This window comes from Molossus molossus, unplaced genomic scaffold, assembly GCF_014108415.1.
Source record: "Molossus molossus isolate mMolMol1 unplaced genomic scaffold, mMolMol1.p scaffold_m16_p_17, whole genome shotgun sequence".
NCBI lineage: Eukaryota > Metazoa > Chordata > Mammalia > Chiroptera > Molossidae > Molossus > Molossus molossus.
Window position 1 is genome coordinate 25,129,728 of NW_023425352.1, and position 23,849 is coordinate 25,153,576.

The window sequence follows — 23,849 nt, forward strand, 5'->3', positions numbered from 1 at the left end:
ATGGAGTTAACTCTTGATTAGAATGACTTATGGTAGCATTTCCTTAAATGTGCTCTGGAGAACATCAGTTCTGCAGGATATTAACGTTATGTGTGGAGTGGGGGGTGTGTGGGGGAAGGTTCCGTGGTCAAGTGAATTTGAGAAATAATGGGGATACACAAATTTACCGAAACACTTCCCAGAACCTTTAATACATTAGTTTACATTATGCATCTCCAAGAAGGGGAGTTAGCATGCAGAATTTCTTAAGTTTATTTGACCAGAGTCTTATTGTCAGAGACCATCTTGAAGAACTGGTGCTTCACTAACATGTTTGGACCACACTGACTTGGAATATGCGCCTGCTTCAAGTGCGGATGGCAACAGAGCAGACGACAGCAAAAGTTATACATTAAAGAATGCAGAGCCTGCGCGACTTCAATAGCCTCGTCACTTATTTTTTTCCTTCCACTCTGGTCCTCTTCAATCTACTTGCCACTAAGTTGCCAGAAAATCTTTTATAAACATAATTCACATGATGTCAGTCACTGCTAAAGACTCTTGAATGACTTTTCATTGCTCTTAGACTAAAATTTAAACTCCTTACCATGTCTGACAAGGCTCTACAATGATCTGGCCCAGCTCTTTATTCTTTACTCCAGCTTTCCCTTTTCTTGCTTTACTCAGGCCTCACTGGCCTGGTATGTGCTAAGCTTCTCTTTATTTAGGGGCCTTCACATACTCTTCTTTCTACCTAAAGTATTCTCTCTGCTTGCCACATGCCAGGTTTCTCTTCACCCATGAGTCCTCCTTTGAGTAACCTAGCTTACTCATTTTCTATCAACGCACTCTGTCAGTCTTCTTTATGGCATTTATCACAATTTGAAACTACATATTATTTATTTTTTAGTTAAAGGTTATAAACTCCATGAGGGTGGGAAGTATGTCTGTTGTATTTACCAATATGTAGTGCTGGCAAAAAGCCTAATATGTATAGTAGGTGTTCAGATTTGTTGAATTAATGAATGAAGAATAGAAGTTATCCTAACATCCTACAGAGGTGCTAGTAAGAATATTCCAACCTGAACCTGTGTTAGAACAGAAAGCTAGACAGGGCCTTTAGTTCCCATGATGGCCCAGAAACTATGGAAAGCATTCTAATTTGGGCAAAGAGGATAAAAGCAGAAGAGAATTAGAAAGCAAACAATGATCTTGTCCATCACAGCAGACCACATGATGTATGCTGTATGTTCAATCATCTACAAACCAGAAACAGGAAAAAAAAAAAAAGCCCTTTATATTCAGAATGTCTATCTTCATTTGTGTCTAATTACCAATACTTCTACTAAGTCCCTAATACTGATTTATAGACTCCACTTATATCCAAAACATAGATAATAATGGAGGTTGTATGGATGGATAAAAATGGAAACTTCATTATGTTCCTATACAGAGGCTCTCCTATGACTTTTGTGGGCCATAGGCATTTTTTCCTACATGGGTCTCTTCTTCCAATAAAGACATTTTAAAATAACAGCCTTCTGTTGTCTACTGTGGTGAGTCAATATAGCAGGATTTGGGGAGGGAACAAAGTAGGATGGTGAAGAGCATGCACTTTGGAACTAGATGAAACCTAGGCTTTCTACTAGCTAGGTCATCTTGAGGAATTCTTTAATCTCTCTAAAACCTCTATTTCTTCATCTGTCAAGTGGGACTAATGAAATTACCTATTTCTTAGACTTGTTGTGAAGTTAAATGAGATAATGAATTTAATGAACTTAGCACACTTCCTGGTACACTTGACACATAAAGAAATGTCAGCCAAAATTGTTAAGAATAACAAATGTATTTCAAAGCTGAAAAGACAGATTTTCTTCTGACTGCTTTTTTTGAGTATGACTTGATATAACCTTCTAAGCAGTTCAGAGCACTGAGTGAGGAAGGGGAACTGTAAAGATTAGCTATAATAACATGTCAATATAATGAGGGTGATCACAGCTCTACCTTCTGCCTAGAAACCTGCTTACACCACATTCTAGTTTGTAGTGGGAAAATGTACAGCTGGGGACAATTTGATGCACAGAGTAGTTATTACAATGTTATACCTAATAATAGTTCTGTTTTATTTCAACTGGAAAGTTATATGATTTGAACAAACTACAGGAAGAGAAAGTAGTCTATTCCTCCTAGTTCACAAGAAGAGAATTTCATCTCTGCTTCTAGGCCTCCCAGCAGTTGTTCAGTGCTCATTAACAAAAAAGTACTGTCTACTGTAACGGTCTGCTCCCTAGCTGAGAATTGTGTTAATGACTACTTACTACTAAGCTTCCTTTCTTTTATCTTGTTTTTTCCTGGAAAGGACTTCTTTCCTGATTAGAAAACCGGCCTAATTCCTTACCCAAGCCCAAGGTTATCAGTTGTTGCCATTATGATTAAGGATGTTTCTTCCTCTAATGTCAGAGAAGTCACATGGAGGTTAGAAGGAGACAGGAGTCTTTGAGCATAAACTAAGATTTAACAGTGATGGTCTTGGGAAATATTCTTCCTTATTTAATTTCTTCCATTTTTTTCTCCTTTTCCTCTTCTACTTTCCCTCAGAATCCTACGTTCTCCTCCAAGAATGACCTATTCTAGCTGGTGCTGCTAAGATCAGAATCCATCAAAGGTGTGGTCATGAGCTTCCTGCATTAACTATTATTTGTATTGATTTTTGAAGAATGATCCTCCTGCATTAAAAGCACCCAAAGAGCTTCTTTAAAATGCAGTATGATTCTTAGACGTCAGCTCAGACCTATCAAACCAGAATGTGTAGAAATAGGACCTAGATATTGGCATTTTGAACAGGGACCCCAGAGATTCTTTGCACATCAAAGTATGAGAACCACTGCCCTGTAATAGAGGCAGAGCAGGTTTTAGTATTTTAACTTTACAGATCAAGGAACAGAGATGCACAGATGTTAAATTATTTACCAAGCTCACATTTATTGAGCGCCAGTTGTATACTGGGTAGGACCCTTGTTCCTTCATGTTTGTTGTCTTGTTAATCTTCACAAAACCTTTGGGAAGTAGTTGCTGTTCTGTTTGAAATGGTTTAGAGAGGTTAAACAACTTACCCAAGATTACATGACAAATAAGCTGTGGAACCAGGTCTTAAATGAGATGTCTGTCTGACTCCTGGGCCCATGTGGTGCTGTTTTCCTGGATCTTCACCCTTGAATGAAGCCGCACGGTCTAGCATAATAGAAACACATAATCCTTCTTCACCTTAGTTCCACAGTGTTCACTCTCTTAGACACAGCTTTATTCCAGGGCCTGGGCTTTTGGAAAGTTTGCTTTTTCATGTGAAATTCATCATAACATCTTGATGCATTTTCCTCCTTCCAACCAGGCTCTACAGCCAGGGCAAATCATATCAGGTCAGTTAGAGCCTTCTTTGCTTGCATCCAAGTCTTTATGACTTCCTCAGCAGCATTTTAGATCGTCAAGACATGTTTGTCAAAATATTCCCCTAACCAGCACCTTCCAGCTCCAGCCATAGCCTTCCAGGTCTGTTTTAGTGTCTTCTCTCATCATCCCCCACATCGCTGCCATTTGTCTTCATTCTAAATCAAGCAGCCCTATTTTGACCTTTATGTAGTTTTGTCTCACGTTTGCCTCCATTTCGTTCCAGACACTGTCCTATGTAGCCTCTTTCCTCCCAAACACCACCACCCCTTTAGCAGCAAATAGGCTTCATCTTGGGGGTCAGTTCTGGGTAAAAGTACCTGGAATCCTGTCTTGAGAAGGATTTTTAGGCCAATTCTGAGATTAATAAGAGAGTATTGCGATCTATTACCAGTATCTACTGTGGGCTCAGAAAAAGGGAGCAGGACCACACATACCACAAATTTGCCACGTCTGTTTATAGTTTAAACAGACAAGTTTAAACAAGCGCTTTAGAATCAGAGCCGGGTTTGAATCTCAGCTCTGTAACTTATTACCTGGTTGATCTTGAGCAGTTTCTTCATCTATAAAATGAAAGTGGTAATACCAACCTTACAGGATTTTGTATTATATAAACTACTTACTAAGTGTGTGTCAAGCAGTAATTGTAGTTAACTTATTTTTTCTTTCTTGATTTAAGAACCTCCTTAAATTAAACCTGATGGGTGTAACTTATTGGCAAGAGAGACTGACTGAAGACTTTTACCCATCTCTAATCTCTGTATATTAACAGCTCTATAAATCTATAAAGTTAAGGGAATTTTAAGCTAGAAGGGAAGCTAATCAGCCTACTACCAGCGAACTATTATGTATAAATAGGGGTAGGGAGAGAAAAGGAAGGGAAGAGCCAGGGAAAAGGAAGGGAAGCTTGAAAGGAGGGAGAGAAAACAAAAAGAAAGAAAGAAAGAGAGAGAGAAAGAAAGAAAGAAGAAAGAAAGAAAGAAAGAAAGAAAGAAAGAAAGAAAGAAAGAAAGAAAGAAAGAAAAGAAAAGGAAAGAGAAAGAGAGAGAGAGAAAGAGAGAGAGAGAGAAAGGTGTCAATATTTTATTTGTTCAATGCAGTACCTAGTCAAGCTCAATATATAATTAGCCATGGAAAAGTAACTAGCTTAGGACCAAATAGAAGATGCTTGGAATGCTGTAACTCAAAATGAATGATTTTCTCACAAATTTTTTCTAGGTGTTTGTGTGGACTGGCTGTCATATCTTACTCATGTTAGTTACATAACCAAAGATTCTCTCTGTAGACAAGGGAGAAAAGATCAGGCTGCCCACTCTTATTGAAGTCTGTACTCATTTAGACATCCAGTTCCTTGTGAAGGATTTATCCTCTTTACTGGGAGAAAAATTTAGAATCTAGTTTTTAGGGTTGCACTCTGTGGTCCAGAAGTAGAAATCAAAACCCCAAAGACCATGAATAAAGATGTGCCTTATTATAAGAGAGAGCTGTGATATGCCCTGGGAGAGAAGGCTCAACAATATTTCAGATACGTCATATGTGCAGGTGGATAACAAAGGAAAGAAATTCTCCCAGATTTGGGATCTCTTGGGGGAGTAAAGGAACTCTCACAACGAAAGTGGATATTATGTTTTATTTTTCCATAGCAGCAGATTGGCTCCAATGGGAAAGATTTCCCAATTCTGAAAGTCTGCCTGGCACTGGCCAATTTCTTTTGATACTGGTCCCTGCCCCTTCTGGCTCTTATCCTTTGCACAATTGAATGTCAACATAAGGGCAGACACTTTCTGTTCTCTGAGGTAATCATTCAGAATTTCTGTCTTCATAATTCAAGTATGGAGACATTCAACCTTAGAAAACCAAGATCTTCCCCTCTTGTCTTGTTGTTATTCACATCCTGGGTCATCTTTTACTTGTACATTCATAGGCCTAAATCTAGGGATTAGAAATGAAGTGAATGGTGGAAAACCCTTGGATAACACCAGACCCTAAACGGAATTTCACTTTCCCAGTGGTATTTTACTCCGACAGCACTAGTCTGTGTGCATGTTATTCCACCTCTGATATTACTGTTGCTGAGCATTCTGCAGCTGTGTTGAAGTTATTCATTTATGTGGTTTGGGCCAGTTTCTGAGAAACAGAACAGAGAGCAGAAGAATCCATCAATGCTAGATCTGAACAAAGAAAATTATAATCTTTTTGAACTTGACTTTCGTGGTGCCAGTATAGATATAAAAACACAAGAAACTAATATAATATTGTATGCCAACCATACTTTAACAAGATAGGTTTGGAGACATGGAGGCATGGGACAGACTGACAGATCTCAGATGGAAGGGGAGGGGGTGGGAAGAGATTAATCAAGTACTTATATGCATATATGCATAGCCCATGGACAGAGACAATAGTGCCCTGAAGGCCTGGGCTGGGGTGGGAGCCTGGTGTAGGGGGCAAAGTGGGGGAAAGGGGGAAGCTGTAATACTCTCAACAATGAAAGTAAATTTAAATTAAAAAAAAAAAAAACACAGAGTATACAAACACTATAGACGCAGGGTAGATATAGAGAGCCATAAATCTCAGGGAAGGAGAAAAGGGGTGGGGGAATTCCCCAAACTCTTTGGCTATAATATCCATTCCTTGGAGTTTTGTCTAATCAGTTTTCTTTATGTGTTATTTTTGTGGTTGTTTTTGTATTTGTAGGGGACATCTAAAAACAAAACACTTGCTACATTTTAGATGAGTTTTTACACATCTCAAAAAACAAGGGTATGTTTGGTGATCCTGGTAGTATTTGGAAATGCATATTTTATTTGACATTATTTGGAAAATTAGATTTTTCCTCATTGAAATAAGTGTAGAAATGCTTCCATATATTTGAAGTTGGTCTATCTTTTTGCTAAGAGGGAAAAAGAAAAAATACAGTTTATTAGCAATTTTCATGTGAACACATATCAAAATGATGTTTCCTCAAAGTTAGGGAAAACAGTTTTTCTACTGCTTCAATATACTACTAAAATTAAGATGGTAATATCATTTGTTTAAAAATATTGTTTTGATTGATATATTTTAAAAAATATAATGACACGAAACTGTATTTCACTATTTTGATTTCTTATACAAAATATTAGCTGAGGATCTGACTTTAAATTTTTTTTCAAATAGCCACAAATCCAGATTAAAAAATGCTTTGGCTTTTTCATATACTAAATTTGTTTCTTGTAATAAATTCTTGTACACATTTTTTTTAAAATTATTTTTCTGGTCCATAGATCTTACTAATTTCTGAGCTAGGAATGTTTTAATCGTTGCAATTTTTATGGTATATTTTAATAAATGGCACATCAAATAAATGTCCTTTCATTATTTCAATTTTTCAGAATTTTCTTGGCTTCTTCAGATGAATATTAGAATGATTTTATAAAGTTTCAAAAATATCTGCTGGGATTTTTATTAGAATTTTATTAAACCCATAAATTAGTTTAAGAAGAATAATTGATTTTCCTGTCCAGGATCATGGTAGATCTTTTCCTACATTCAATTTTAAAATATTGCTCTGTAAACGATATAATATTTTATATATGGGTTCATTAAATTTTATTTTTAGTTATTGATTTTATAGATTTTCTTTGAGAGGTGTGGGGTAGGGGTGTGGGGAGAAGACATTAGCATTAATTTAAATGTTCCTATCTCTCATTTTCCCATTCTTTTTATAATGGTACATTTGATCACTTAATAATCAAACTATAGAAGAACAAACTATCCAATGCATATAAGGTTCTTCAGATTATAGTACAATGAAAAACCATTTTCCAACTTCTAAAATGTCAAATTAGATGTATTCTTAACTGCTTGTCCAGAGCATTTTAGCCAAATAAGGCACTGATTATTTTTTCTTTCTAATTTTCTATGAATACATAACTTATCACCATAACTATGTACTTCAAGTTCTCTAAGATATAGTCAGGAGGACTGGAATACATTCACCAACATCAGCCTCAAAAGTCTGTTCCTGGGTTGCTTATATGAGCAACAGCATCACCACAATTAAAACCTGAGGGTCTAGTTGCCAGAGGGGAGAGATATTGGGGGACTGGGTGGAAAAGATGAGAAATTAAGAAATACAGATTAGCCTGGCCAGTATGGCTCAGTGGTTGAGTGTCAACCCATGCACCAAGAGGTCGCCGGTTTGATTCCTGGTCAGGGCACATGCCAAGGTTGTGGGCCCAATCCCCAGTGGGGTCATGTAAGAGGCAGCAGTCGATGTTCTCTCTCATCAGTGTTTCTGTCTCTTTTACCCTCTCCCTTCCTTTCTCTCTCAAAATCAATAAAGAAAAAAACTTTAAAAGAAAAGAAATAAAAATTAGCCCAGCCAGTGTGGCTCAGTGGATTGCGCATCATCCCATGGACTGAGAAGTCCCAGTTTGAGTCCCTATCAGGGCATATGCTCCGGTTGCAGGCTCAATCCCCACTGGGGGTAATGCAGGAGCCAGATGTTTCTCTTTCACATCAGTGTTTCTCCCGCTCTCTCCTTTCCTTTCTCTCTAAAAAAAATTCAATAAAAACATATTTAAAAAAAATATTTTTAAAAACAAAGTACACAGTAGACAAATGGCTAAAAAAAAGCTGTGGTACATATACACAATGGAGTACTATGCAGCTGTAAGAAAGAAAGATCTCTCATCCTTTGAAACGACATGGAGGGACCTGGAAAGTATTATGCTAAGCGAAACAAGCCAAACAGAGAAAGACAAGTATCATATGATCTCACTTATTTGTGGAATATAATGAACATAACAGTCTGAGGAATGGGGTAGTCCCAGAGATGTGGAAGGGGGATACAGACTGACAATCCCAGAAGAGGGGGTGGTGGGGGAGAGATAAACCACAGAACTTATATGCATGTATGCACGAACAATGGACATGAACAACAAAGCTGGGGATAGGGCGGGGAGGGAAGGAGAGGGGGGAAATCAGTGGGGGGAAAAGGAGAAACATCTGTAAAAAAAATTAATTAATTAATAAAAATAAATAAATAAATAAATAAATAAATAAATAAATAAATAAAAATAAAAACAAGTACAAATTAGTAGTTCATAATAGTCCCAAAGATGTGAAGTATACAGAAATGAAAGAGAAGTAACAACTGACACCACAGAAATACAAAAGATCGTTAACAGCTACTATGAGTAATTATATGCCAACAAATTTGGCAATCTAAGCGAAATGGACAAATTTCTAGAAACACACAGTCTCCCAAAACTAGATCGGGAAGAGATGAAAACTTGAACAGACCAATAACAACTAAGGAAATTGAAGAGGTCATCAAGACTCTCCCAGCAAGCAAAAGCCCAGGCCCAGATGGCTTCACGGGGGAGTTTTACTGAACATTCAAAAAAGAACTAACACCCATTCTCCTCAAACTATTTCAAAAAATTCAAGAAGAAGGAAGACTTCCAAACTCGTTTTATGAGGCCAGCATAATTCTAATTCCAAAACCAGAAAAAGACACTACGAAGAAAGAAAACTACAGGCCAATATCCCTGATGAACATAGACGCCCAAATTCTGAACAAAATACTAGCAAATCGGATCCAGCAATACATCAAAAAAATTATTCAACATGACCAAGTGGGATTCATGCCAGGGATGCAAGGCTGGTACAATATTCGCAAATCAATAAACGTGATACACCACATAAACAAAATGAAGAATAGAAACCACATGATCATATCAATAGATGCTGGAAAAGCATTCGACAAAATCCAGCATCCATTTCTGATAAAAACACTCAGCAATGTGGGAATAGAGGGATCATATCTCGACATAATAAAGGCCATATATGAAAGAGCTACAGCCAACATCATACTCAATGAACAGAAACTAAAAAAATTTCCCTTAAGAACAGGAACAATACAGGGATGTCCACTTTGGCCACTCTTATTTAACGTTGTACTGGAAGTCTTAGCCACAGCAATCACACAGGAAGAAAAAATAAAAGGGATCCAAATTGGAAAGGTGGAAGTGAAACTGTCATTATTTGCAGATGACATGATACTATACGTAGAAAACCCTAAAGACTCCATCAAAAATCTACTAGACTTAATAAATGAATTTGGCAAAGTAGCAGGATACAAAATTAACGTCAAGAAATCGACAGCATTCTTATACACCAATGATGAACTCACAGAAAGAGAAACTGAAAAAAACAATCCCATTTAACATCGCTCCAAAAAATTAAGATACCTAGGAATAAACTTAACCAAAGAAGTAAAGGACCTATTTGCAGAAAACTACAGGACATTGAAAAAAGAAATAGAGGAAGATATAAAAAAGTGGAAGCACATACCCTGTTCATGGATTGGAAGCATTAACATCATTAAAATGTCCATATTACCCAAAGCAATCTATAGATGCAATGCAATCCCCATCAAAATACCAACGGCATACTTCACAGAACTAGAACAAATACTTCAAAAGTTCATATGGAACCAAAAAAAGACCCCGAATAGCCACAACAATTTTGAAAAAGAAGAACAAAGTAGGTGGGATCCCAATACCAGATATCAGGTTATACTACAAAGTGACTAGTATAATCAAAATAGCCTGGTACTGGCACAAGAACAGGCATATAGACCAGTGGAACAGAATAGAGAACCCATAAATGGACCCAAGGCAATACGCTCAATTAATATTTGACAAAGGTGGCAAGAGCATACAGTGGAGTAAAGACAGCCTCTTTAATAAATGGTGTTGGGGAAATTGGACAGCTACATGCAAAAAAAAAAAAAAAATGAAACTAGACCATCAACTTACACCATACACAAAAATAAACTCAAAATGGATAAAAGACTTAAATGTGACCTGTGAATCCATAAAAATTCTAGAAGAAAATGTAGGCAACAAAATTTCAGACATCACACGCAGCAGAATTTTCACTGATACATCACCTAAGGCAACAGAAACAAAGGAAAAAATAACACATGGGACTACATCAAACTCAAAAGCTTCTGCACAGCAAAAGATACAACCATCAAAATGGAAAGGCAACCCACTGTATGGGGGAACATCATTGCCAATGATACATCAGATAAGGGGTTAATTTCCAAAATATATAGAGTACTCATACAGCTCAACAAAAGGAAGACAAAGAACCTAATTAAAAAATGGGCAGAGGAGCTGAATAGACACCTCTCCAAACAGGACATACAAATGGCTAAGAGACATATGAAGAAATGCTCAACATCACTAATCATCAGAGAGATGCAAATTAAAACAACAATGAGGTATCACCTGTCAGAATGGCCGCCATCAACAAATCATCAAACAAGTGTTGTTGAGGGTGTGGAGAAAAGGGGACTCTAGCCCTGGCCGGTTTGGCTCTGCGGTTAGAGCGTCGGCCTGCTGTCCGGAGAGACCCGGGCTCGGTTCCCGCTAGGGGCATGTGCCTTGGTTGCAGTTTGTCCCCAGCCCTGGTTGGGTCGTGTGGGTGGCAACCACTAGATGTGTCGCTTTCACGTCGATGTTTCTCTCTCTCTCTCTCTCTCTCCCTCTCACTCTATCTGAACAAAATATCGAAAAATGTCCTCGGGTGAGGATAAAAAAAAAAAAAAAGGGGGACTCTAGTGCAGTGCTGGTGGGAATGCAGACTGATGCAGCCACTATGGAAAACAATATGGTGCTACCTCAAAAAATTAAAAATTGAACTTCCATTTGACCCAGTGATCCCGCTTCTAGGAATATACCTTAAGAAACCTGAAACACCAATCAGAAAGAATATATGTACCCCCATGTTTGTAGCAGCACTATTTACAGTAGTTAAGATCTGGAAACAGCCCAAGTGTCCATCAGTAGACGAATGGATAAAAAAGCAGTGGTACATATACACAATGGAGTACTATACAGCTCTAAGAAAGAAAGATCTCTTATCCTTTGAGATGACATGGAGAGACCTGGAAAGTATTATCCTAAGTGAAACAAGCCAAGCAGAAAAAGACAAATACCACATGATCTCACTTATATATGGAATATAATGAATATAACAGTCAGAGGAATAGAGTAGACCTAGAAACACGGAAGTAGGGTAACAGACTGACAACCCTCAGAAGAGAGGGTGGGGGGGGGTGGGAAGAGATAAACCACAGAACTTATATGCATGTATGCATAACCAATGGACATGGACAACAAAGCCAGGGATGGGGCGGGGGGGGGGGAGGATGGGGAGGAGGGTGTCAATGGGGTAAAAAAGGAGAAACATCTGTAACAAAAATAAAATTATATACATTAAAAAAAAAAGATGTGAAGTATAACATAGAGAATATAGTCAATAGTATCATAACTATGTATGGTACCAGATAGGTACTAGAAATATCAGGGGAACATTTTATGAAGTATATGATTGTATAACTACTATGCTGTATTCCTGAAATTAATACAAAATCCTATTGAGCTCTGGCCCGTTTGGCTCAGCGGTTAGAGTGTCGGCCTGTGGTCTGGAGAGACCCGGGTTCGGTTCCTGCTAAGGGCACATACCTCGGTTGCAGTTTGTCCCTGGCCCTGGTTGGGTCATGTGGGTGGCAAGCACTCGATGTGTCCCTTTCACGTCGATGTTTCTCTCTCTCTCTCTCTCTCTCTCTCTCTCTCTCTCTCTCTCCTTCCCTCCCTCCCTCCCTCCCTTCCACTCTATCTGAACAAAAAATGGAAAAAAACATTTTATTAAGGCCCTGGCAAAGTAGCTTAGTTGGTTAGAGCATCATGCCAACACACCAAGGTTGACGGTTCAATCCCTGAGCCAGGGCACCTAAAATAATCAACCAATGAATGAATAAATAAATGGGACACAAATAGATCCCTCTCTCTCTGTCTTTGTCTCTCTCTCCCTAAAATTAGTTAAAAATCATATTAAATGTAAACTATAATTGAAAAATTTTAAAAATGTTTTAAACTTCAGGGTCCTCTCTTTCCCCCCAGTTAAACACACTTGCCAAGTCCTTTTGAGTACTCCAAGTGTTTCTCAATTGTGTCTTCTCTTCATTTTCACATTTCAAAGTCTCCCAACTTCTACGTCCATCTCCTGCCAGGTAATCCATACCAGTACCTTTCACCTTTATCATAGGCAGAGTGAGCTTCCCCAAACTCCTATCTGATCCTGATACTCCCCCTCTTGTTTAACACAGGATATATCCAACAGATGCACATGAAGGACAAACCAGCTGTATTTTATCATTAATATGTTGAGTGTTAGTGATTCAAAGATAAATAGGACATGAACTTGTACATAGTTGTTACAGGATAAAGGCTAGAGACTTTAGCATCACAGGCCAGTCTGACCCTTCCTGCCACGCTCTTACCTGTCCCCTGACATTCATCCACACTGAAATCCTGAGAACACACTCCTCTTGACTATTCCATGCTTTGCTCAAGCTGTTCCTATGCCTCACCTACTCTTCATGGCAAAATCCTACCCTTCTTTCAATGCCAGATGCAGTATCTTAAGCAATATGAAGCTTGTCTCAATGTTTATCCCTCTTCTAACAGCACAGAAGGGCTCCCTTGACTGCTCTCCCTCAGCAGTTAGATTGTACTGGTAATGTGCACACAGAGACTGATAGCTAATTGTCTCAGTGTCTGTCTTCTTGACTTCATTGTGGTTGTCATATAGCAGAGCCCCTAAGTCAGTCACCTCTTCATACCTGCTTTAGCGCCTTGTCTTACAAACAGGCACAGAAATGCTCAAGTCTGTGAGAGGAAGCCAACAGGCCTTTTTGTTTTCCTCATAAACCTAGTGATATTTTCTCAAGGCAAAAATTCAAATTTTTTTTCATATACGAGTTGTACTATACTTCTTGGCCTCAGTGAAAACAGCTTGGAGGCAGCATAGGATCCTAGAAAGAGGGTAGGTTTGGAATCAGAGGAACTGGATTTAGTTCATACGAGCTGTATGGATTGAAGGAAGTCACATAACCTCTATGAGACTCAGCCTCCTCCACTATAAATTAGGAATATCTGCCTACCAGGGTTGTTTTCAGGGTTATGTGAAATTATACACATAAGAAGCTGAAAAACATTTTACAATGAGAAAGCACTATAAATGTCAGTGTTATTTTCATTATAGTTATTTTTATATGTAAATGGAGACAGTTTTACATAAAATAGTATTTCTGTTTCAGAGATTTTAGAAAGTATTTTGGAGGAGTAAAGCTCATATAAATATATTTTAAGTATTTTATTTCTTTTTAAAAAAATACTTGTATTGCCCTGACCAGTTTGGCTCAGCGGTTAGAGTGTCAGCCGGTGGACCAAGGGGTTGTGGGTTCGATTCTGGTCAAGGGTACATACCTCGGTTGCAGTCCAGTCCCCAGCCCTGGTCGGGGTCGTGTGGGAGACAACCAGTCACATCGATGTTTCTCTCTCCTTCCAACTCTATCTGAAGATAAATGGAAAAATGTCCTCAGATGAGGATTTTTAAAAAATGATACTTGTATCTAAGTTTGTCTAGGTTTTCTAATTTTTTAAATATCCTGGGAAGATGCAAAATTTCATCTTCCCCTCTTTATTTTTGGGTGATCCTACTTGTAAGATTATTACAGTTCTCCACTGTTTAGGATATATATGTGGCAGGGATAGTATTTTAGATCATCTGCTTTTATTCTCCCTGTATTTTTCCATTTTTCTCCTCTCTATTCAAGCAAGCAGCTGATTGCATGCTTATTGACTGCAAGGTAGCACAGGGCAGGGTGGGAAAGAGAATACAGGAGCCTTTCCTCCACCTCTCTTGCTCCTCCTTCTGCTCCTGCTCCCGTCCTTCTCCTCCTCCCCTTCTCTCTTTCCCTCGCTTCTCCCCACTGCAGTCCCTGTCTCCCTCCTTTCATTCCTCTTCATCTTTTATAAACTGCACTCTAATGCTAAGCAGTAGTCCTGGTATCCTCTTTCTACCCCTTGCCTAGTCCTACAGAAACTCAGTCCTGTTCTGCCATCATGGCAAAGCAGAACCTCTGTTTGGGCGATGCACAGCAACCCCTTTGCCCATGTGTACACTGGGCAAGGTTATGCTCGGGAGAACAGGGAGATGGCCTTCCTGACAAAACATTGTCTCCCTAGTGGAAGAGTTCTTTAACTGTGAAGTATCAATTGAAGATTGTTTCTGTCTGAAGAAAAGGAATATCTTAAAGAACTGAGATGTTCCTTTTTATTTCTTGTGTCTGGGTGGTGTTTTTCTCAAATAATAATAATAGCCATGTCAGCACATGTTCTCAGAATATGTGGATGGGGAGAAGGAGGCAGGTAGGTAAAAGAGTTATTCACAAACTGCCCTGGTCAGTTTTGCTCAGCGGTTAGAGAGACTCGTCGGCCCATGGTCCTGAGAGACCCAGGTCTGGTTCCCGCTAAGGGCATGTACCTCGGTTGCAGTTTGTCCCCGGCCCCAGTTGGGGTTATGTGGGAGGCAGCCACTCCATGTGTCCCTTTCACGTCGATGTTTCTCTCTCTGTCTTCTCTCTCTTCCTCTCTCTCCCTCCCAATCTATCCCACAAAAATGGAAAAATGTCCTCAAATGAGGATAAAAAAAAAAAGAGTTATTCACAAACTTACAATGGTTCTGGTGGAACCTGCAGTAGCACAGGAGGCAGAGGGTACAAGACTTTGCTGTGTGCTTTGCAGGGAGACAGGCTGGTTTCCCTTTTGAGCTGAACATGCTTTTCAGATAACACTCACTTCTCCACTTAGCTACTCCATAAATGGTTAGATGTCTCTGTGTGGTGCTCAGGTGTCTGCATTCAGCTAGTTGTAACAGTCCATCAATGGGGTATATTTGATAGCGCTTTATACTTGTATAAGTAAATTGGGTCTTCCTATGCTCTCTTCAAAAGGAGAGGTCGGAGGTTTTTCAGAGGAAATGTTATCATTTATTTGTTTTCTAGCAGATCTCAGAGTCCTTAGAGAATATGAAAAGGGATGGTTAAGTTTTGATCATAGAGAAAGTGATATGGGAGCTCTTGGGCATGAGCTGGGGCAGACAGACATAGGTAGAATGTCCTACTGGGTCTTGAGTTCCAGGTGGTGAAGGATGTATGGAGATCTTAAAATATAATTACCTTCACCTTCTGTATAGTTTAACTTCTAATAGCTGTCATATAGGCCATGTTTGTGGCTGTGGACCCTCTCAGAAAGCATGACCGCCTGATCTATGTATGTCTCAGCTTATTTCATTTTAACCCTGTGGATATGGTTTACTTCAAGTCACAATATCTTTGTTCTTTTTCTTCCTTACAGATTCATGAAGGTGGCAGGAAGCACAGTGGATGCAGTTACCTGGCAACAGTAGGTATTCACCATTTTTGCTGTTACTTATTTTCAGCTACTGTGAAATAAGATATTAGCTGTCATGAAGTTTTTAGCTGACATTTAATAAGCTATTCTTCATCTTCCAAGAAAAAAGTTAAAACTAATTCCAAAGCTGTTCTTATGACACATACCATCTCATAGTAATACAATTTAAAACAAAAACAACACTGACACATTTGGGAAAACTAAACTGTTATGTACTCCTTTAAATCAGTCTGTCATCAGTGAACAGGTAATGGAACTGAACATGCCAGCAATTCCCCATAAGCTTTTCTTTAGGAATAAATTTCCTTAAGAGAGTAAATATTGTTAATTAATCAATATATCAAGTGAAAATAGAAACACTTTATTACATTAATGGCAGTGGTCTTAATTAGTGCCAAGAGAGTCACTAATATGAAGCAAATGAAAAAGAAAGAATATGAAGGGAATGAAGCAGCTTCAAGAGAGAATACCGCCTCCCAACTTGTAAGAAGCTTACAATGGCAAAGATATGTTACCCTAAGGGGAGACTGACTTGTAAAGATAATAATTGTCTGATATATAAATTTACATTTTCTTCAAGTCTCTTTATGGCATTTATGCTGGAATATCCAACAATGTCTCACAGTTTTATACTGGGATCCCGCCCTTCCTTTCTGTAAGAAATCTATTACAGCATCTTCCAAGTCATCTCTCATCTAATGTGGTCTTCATAGCTCAGATTGTTCCCATTCTGTGCCCTCATAGCTGTCAACTATGGCCATCTTTCTCAGTTACTCTAATCCTTACTCCCTAGCTCATTAACTCTTATCTTCCTCTGTTTTAAGTGGGTCACAGTATTTCTTATATATTCATGACATGTGTGAAAGAAAGAGAAGTGGACGAAATCTTTAAGTATCCCAAAAGGATTTTTGGTTTGTTGGCAATCAATAACTTCAATTATAATGGAAAATATTTTATTTTACATATATACTCTTAGTTTCTGTAAACAAGTTCCAAATGTTTTCAGAAATTCTTATCTTCCTTCAAATTGTTTTTGTGAGTCATGGATTAAGTAAGTCTGAAGATTTTGTTATTCTTTTGCTTAAAACCCATCCGTGTCTTCCCTTTGCACTTAGTCTAAAAACTGAACTTTCTACTTTTTGTGTTCAGCTTCTGCTACCTCTCTGATTGCATTGGGTGCCACTCTTCCTTTATTCACTCTATCCCAACACACTGGTGGTCTTCTGGTTTGTAGAAGGTTCACATACATTTCTGCCTCAGGACCTTTGTACATGCTATTTCTCTGCCTCAAATGCTGTTCTCCCCATTTTTTGTATGACTGGCTCCTTCTTATCTCTTAATACACAGCTTGCATGCCATCTCTTTCAAGAGGCCTCCCCTATTTAAAACAGGTTCCTCACTGATTCTCTTTCTTAGCTCTTTTTTCATAGTGTTTATTATAACTTACAATTATTATTTTTTAACTTGTTTTTATAATTTGTGTGTTTTTCTCTTTTACCAAAATAGCACTTATTTAATTCAACAAGCGCTGATTTAGGTAATTGTTTTTCTTTTAACTAGTTGTATTTTACTAATTGCTTAAGTTAAAAGTGGCATATTCAAACTACAACAAAGAAAGGATAATAGAGCCAGACACTCACGTGGTTTAGTGATTGAGCACATGGGCATCTATGTCAGAAGACCTGGTTTTGAATCATAGTTCTTTCAAATTTTCTCTGTGACCTTTGTAAATCTTTATATGACTCAGTTTTCTTTTTCTGTTTTCTTTTTCAATTAAAGTTGATATTCAGTATTATTTTACATTAGTTTCAGGTATAGAGCATAATAGTTAGACAGTCATAATTTACAAAGTGACCCCACTAATATTTCAAGTACCCACCTGGCACCATACTTAATTACTACATTATTATTGACTATATTCCCTATGCTGTCCTTTACATCCTCGTGACTATTTTGTAACTACCAATTTGTACCTCTTAATCCCTTCACCTTTTTCACCCAGCCCCCCAATTAGGCTTGTTTATTGGGCATTACTGTGGAGGGAAATAACAACAATAGTAATAACAGTATGGCAGTAACTGTCGAAAACTTTTGTATGCCTTACTATATCTGATCCTCAAAACAACCAGATGAGGTAGGGACTCTTTTTCTCTATTTATCTACAACTTCGTGAAAATTATAGAAAATCCAAAGATTGCATAGAAAATGGCAGATTTTGGACTCGAGTTTGGGTCTGTCTCACTCTAAGAACTAGTCTCTTAACTTACTGCTCTGATAACAAGAAATGATCCTTTATTGAAAGTATTATGTTCCAATGGGAGAATTAAAATCCTCTTCAGTGTCCTCACCAAAGGCTATCTGGATGATGTAGGATAAAGGCTGAAGCTTGAAGAATGTATAGTGTTTGTAGGGAGAAATAATGAGATAAATATACAAATATTAATGGGTAAGAATGTAAGTCTTGATCAATTCCCATGGCTGACAGAGAGGGATCAGAGAAAGCTTTTCTTCCTGAGTAAAGCACTCTTTCTAGCACAAATGGAATGAAGTGAACACAGTTGTTGTTTTTTTAGTAATAGAGAAATACATTGTTGTATAAATACATTTTGTTTATTAGCTACTCTAAAAATATTGGCCATCTCTTAAAATAAAGCTAATATGTTTAAAAGTACTCTAAAAATACCCCCAATGTTCTTGACTCACTTGAGGACAACAAGAAGCACCTGTAATCTGCCATTTATTCCTTTCAACTATAGTGTTCATTAAAGATTTGGATTAGTCATGGAACAATTCCAAAATGAAAATCCTGGTTAGGAGGACTCAGTGAAAATTAAAGCCAAATGCCATATTTCTCTAGGTGAAAATTTTCTTAATAATGCAAAGTAAATAATGAATTATTGTTAGGGAAAAGAAAGAACTAACATAGACTTATCAATATATACCTATATATAGGTGTGCAAAATAATTGATTCAATATTGAGTTGCTGAACTTGGAGCTTGAACAACCAGAACTCTTGAGTCTGAAGCCATACATAAGCAGATCTATATAGTTAGAATATTTTTATTTGAAAGGTCAGGCTTTTAGATTTTGAAGACCAAGATACCTGACTTAATGATTTGTGCTATCCTCCAAACTGCAGAAAAACCAGCAAGAGTTAGTGAGATGAAGTTGCAATTACAGGAATTGTGGAGTAGCTTATATCAGACATCAATGAAAAATCTGTACAACACACACACACACACACACACACACACACACTCACAGAAGAGTGACCAAAAGGAAGCAAAAACTAAAAGTTATTCAATCCTTGAAAGAAGTGAATGGTACTGGTAAAATCTATGGTAACTTAACAATCCATGCAGTATTTGTTTGAGGTTTCAGAAGAAGGAGTGAAAAGATGGAAATCTGGGAAAGAAGGAGCTGTGGGGCAAAATGCCAGATATGCATATAAATTTGCTTCAGATCTTTGCCTGATCCCTGAAATGTGCATTTTAAATGGAGACTCAAAGGAGCCTGGTAAAAAGCAACAGCTGAAAGCCTGGAAAAGTTGAACAGAGATTTCAAATGCTGTTGCATGAGGGACAGAGATTGGAATTTGAATCTTACAAATTTAGAGGGGCTTGATAAACACCTTGTGTTTCTTAGTGAAAACTAAGTTATGTCTCAGGAGTAAAGTCTATGTCCCAGGACTAAGGATTTACTCTAAGTCTAATGTATAACCAACATGCTTATCCTAACAAAGTGTAAACTAAAGCTGCTACAAGAACAAGGTGATCAGCCATTCACCCAACCTCCTGCGAGATACAAAACCACGTTCTTCTGTCTACAACATATCATCGACACTTTCCATTATACAATTAAAAGATTACTAGATGTGAAGGGAAATAGGAAAATATGACCCCTGGCCAAGAGAATGAGCAATAAGTAGAAACCCTGATATGACCCAGATAATAGAATTAGCTGAAAAGAATTTTAAAGAAGCTATTGCAAATATATTTAAATAATAAAGGAACCTGTCCATATTGAGTGACTACATGGGGAAATATTGGCAGTGAAATGGAAATAATATATGTATAAAATAGAACCAAATGTAATTCATTTTATTTATTTTTATCCTCACCTGAGGAGATTTTTCAATTTTTTGTTCAGATAGAGTGGGAGGGGGAGAGAGAGAGAGAGAGAGAGAGAGAGAGAGAGAGAGAGAGATCAATGTGAAAGGGACACATCAAGTGGTTGCCACCCACACCACCCAACCAGGGCCGGGGACAAACTGCAACCGAGGTACATGCCCCTAGCAGGAACTGAACCCAGGTCTCTCTGGACCACAGGCCGATGCTCTAACTGCTGAGCCAAACAGGCCAGGGCCCAAATGTAATTCTTAAAGATATAAAAAGAACAAGTGAAATGAAAATTTCACTGGATGGACTTAACAAGAGATTGGAAACTATGGAAGAAAGGGTTAGCGAACTTGCATACAGATCAGTAAAAATTATACAATTAAAGAACAGAGGAAAATTGGGGGGGTGGGGGATGCGGTTTCAGCAACCTCATTGCCAGTATCAAGTGGTCTAACATTTGTGTACTTAGAGGCCAGAGGACACGAGAGAGAGAACAGAGCAGATTTTTTTAAGAAACAAAAACTCAACTTCTCCCAAATTTGATGAAAAATATTAACTTACAGAACCAATACGCTAAGCAAACCCTAAGAAGGATAAATATAAGGAAAATCATGTCTGGGCATATCATAGACAAACTGCTGAGAAAAAAGATAAGGAGAAAATCTTAAAAGTATTCAGACAAAAATGACACTTTATGTACAGAGAACAAAGACACATGATGGCTAACTTGACATCAGAAGCATTGGAAGACTGAAGATAATAGAATATCTTTAAAGTACAAAAGAAAAAAGGCAAGTCAGAATTTTATATATAGCAAAATTCTTTTTACAAAATGAAACTAAAGACATTTTTGATAAATGAAAATCAATAGACCTGTGCTACAAAAAATACTAAAGAAAGTCTTCAGACAGAAAGGCAGTAACATCAGAAGGAAACTTGAATCTCAAAACAATAATTAAAAATATAGGGAATGGTAAACTTGTGAATAGATATAAAAGACTATTTCTTTCTCTTAACTTCTTTAAAAGTAACTGACTCTAATGTCAAAATATCACATTGTATTATGGGGATATAAGATATATAGATGTAAAAATGTGGCAGTAATACTACAAAAGATGAGGAAGAGTATGCAGTAAATTAAATTATGCTGTTGCAAGATTCTTTTATGTGAAGTAGTACAATATCTACTCTGATTATGATAAGTAAGGGTGCAAAATGTATTCCTAAACCAATCACTTAAAAGATGACAAGTGGTATAGCTAAAAAGCCATATTGGAAATAAAATGGAATACTAAGAAATACTGAATTAACCTCAAAAAAAACAAGGAAGAACAGAGGAACAAAAAATAAATTGGAAAAAAGAAATCAAATAGCAAAATAATAGACCTAACCACAATCACGTCAATATTGTATTAAGTGTAATTGTTCTAAACACTATAATTAAAGGTATAGAAGACCCAACTATACTCTGCCTATAAGAAACCAACTTTAAATATAAAAACACAGAGAAATTAAAAATAAAATGATGGGAATGACATACTACATAAGTAGTTATAACAAGTTGGCAAAGCTACATTAAAATCAGCAAAGTAGATTTCAAAGCAAGGAATATCACAAGAGACAAAAAGAGACTGTTCATGATAAAAGGGTCAATTCATCAGAAAGACATAATAATCATAACTGTAGACACCTGTGGTAGGCAGAACACTGGTCCCCTCCCTCCAATATGTATGTGTTCTAATCTCTGGAACCTGTAAATATGTCCATTACATGACAAAGGGGAATTAAGTTTGCTGACTTAAAATAAGGAAGTTATCCTGCAGTTATCCAGATCAACCTAATGTAACCACAAGAGTGGAAGAGGGAGGCAGAAACAAGGAAGAATAGAGAGATTTAACAACAAAGAGTAGGTTAGAGTGATGTGATGTGACAAGGAACTGACCTGCACTGCTGGATTTGATGATGGAGGAAGAGGCTCATGGGTCAAGGAATGTGGGCAGCCTCTAGAAGCTGGAAAAGTCAAGGAAATGTATTGTTTCCTGGCAACTCCAGAAGGAAGACAGCCCTCCCAATACCTTGATTTTAACCCAGAGAGACGCACCTTAATTTCTAACCTACAGAACTGTAAAATAAGAATTTTGGATTGTTTTAGGCCACTGTTATAATTAGTTTAGAGCAGCAATAGAACACTAGTATAGTACCTAATAACACAGATGCAAAATACACAAAGAAAAAACTAACAAACCAAAGGGGAAAATAGACAAATCTGTCACAGCTGGAGATTCAAAAAATAGCTCTTTCAGTAATTAATAGAACTAGACTAAAATAAAAATATGAAGGATATAGAAGATTTGAATAGCACTATCAATTGGCTTGACCTAATCGACATTTGTGGACTACAGCTGAACACACCTTCTTTTCAAGTGCAGGTAGGGCATTCACCAAGACATCATATGCTCGACTGTAAAACAAGTATCAATAAATTTGAAAGGATTGAAAAATACAAAGTATGTTTTTGATGATAGAAACTGAGTTCTATATTAGTAACAAGGTATTTCTAAGACACCTAAATATTTGGAAATTAAATACCATACTTTAAAATAATCTATGGATCAAAGAAGAAATCATGAGGGAAAATAGGAAATATTTTGAAGTATTATGAAGGTACATTTTATCAAAATTTGTGGGACTCACCAAAATCAGAGTTTAGAGGCAAATTTATCCAATCTAATATCCTTATATTAAAAAAAGAAGAAACATTTGAAATCAATGACCTTAGTTTTTATCTTAATAACCTAGAAAAAGAGTAAATTAAACCTAAACTAAGTAAAATGAAGAGAATAACAAAGATGAGAACAGAAATGCATAAAACATAAAATAGACAACAATAGAGAAAATTTACAAAACCAAAGATGTTTCTTTGAATAGGTGAACAAATTTCAAAAGCCTCTATTGAGAGAGAGAGAAGGAGAGAGAATGAGAAAGAACATAGATCTCTAGTGTCAGGAATGAAATAGGTATTGTCACTGTAGATTCCATAGACATTAAAAGTATAATAAGGGAATATTATGAACAAAATTATTTCAACAAATTTGACAGTTGAGATGGACAGATTTCTTAAAAATGCAATTTACCATAAAATGGCTCATTTTGGAAAAATTGACAAATTCTTATACAATTAAATATATACCTATCCCATGACAAAGCAATTTCATGACAAAGAAATTCCAAGTAATTACCCCAAAGAAATGAAAACATATATCTATACTGCACAAAATCTTTTTATAGGAATGTTCATAGCAGTTTTATTAACAATAGGCAAAAACTAGAAACAGTGCAGGCGCCATTAGCAAGAGAATAGATTAAACAAACTTGTATATTTATACAAAGGAATGCTACTCAGTAAGATAAAAGAACAAACTAATGTTATACTCCACAGATGAATGAATCTCAAAATCATTATGCTAAGTGCAAAAGCCTTGTATAAAACACATTTGTAGTATTCCAATTATATGAAATTTTGGACTAGATTTTAAAATTTTGAACATTGACTGCCTCTGTGGGTGTAGAGGATAGGGATATGGATTGAGAGGGAAAGGTGCAGGAGGGAATTTTCTGGGGTGATTATAACGTACTCTACATTTTGACAGGGATTGGGGTTACACAGGAGTATGCATTTGCCACAGCTCATCAAATGATACGCTTAATATTTGTGCATATCATTGTATGTAAAACTTTAGAAAAATAACCATGAACAGATACTGACTCTAGTTAATGAAGTGTTTAGGATGAAGTATACCAATGTCTGCAACTTGCTTTGAAATGCCTCAACACATAAAATAGATTAATGAATGGATAGAGGAAAAGATATATTGATAAATGTGTGCTAGAGGATGTATAGCAAAGTATTAATTGTAGAACCATGGTGGTGGATATATGGTTTTCACATAACTCTTTCAACTTGTGTCTGTTTGAACTTTTTCACAA

The 23,849-nt window shown here is 37.1% G+C and overlaps 1 protein-coding gene across 3 annotated transcripts in view; it reads left to right on the plus strand.

Moving 5' to 3' along the window:
• HPSE2 (heparanase 2 (inactive)) overlaps positions 1-23,849 on the plus strand; it is a 667,750-nt gene that overhangs the window by 446,266 nt on the left and 197,635 nt on the right. For all 3 annotated transcript variants that reach the window (XM_036265132.1, XM_036265133.1, XM_036265134.1), the window contains one exon: positions 15,687-15,734. In XM_036265132.1, coding sequence (XP_036121025.1) covers positions 15,687-15,734 — 48 coding nt within the window. The remainder of the gene's footprint in view (positions 1-15,686; positions 15,735-23,849) is intronic.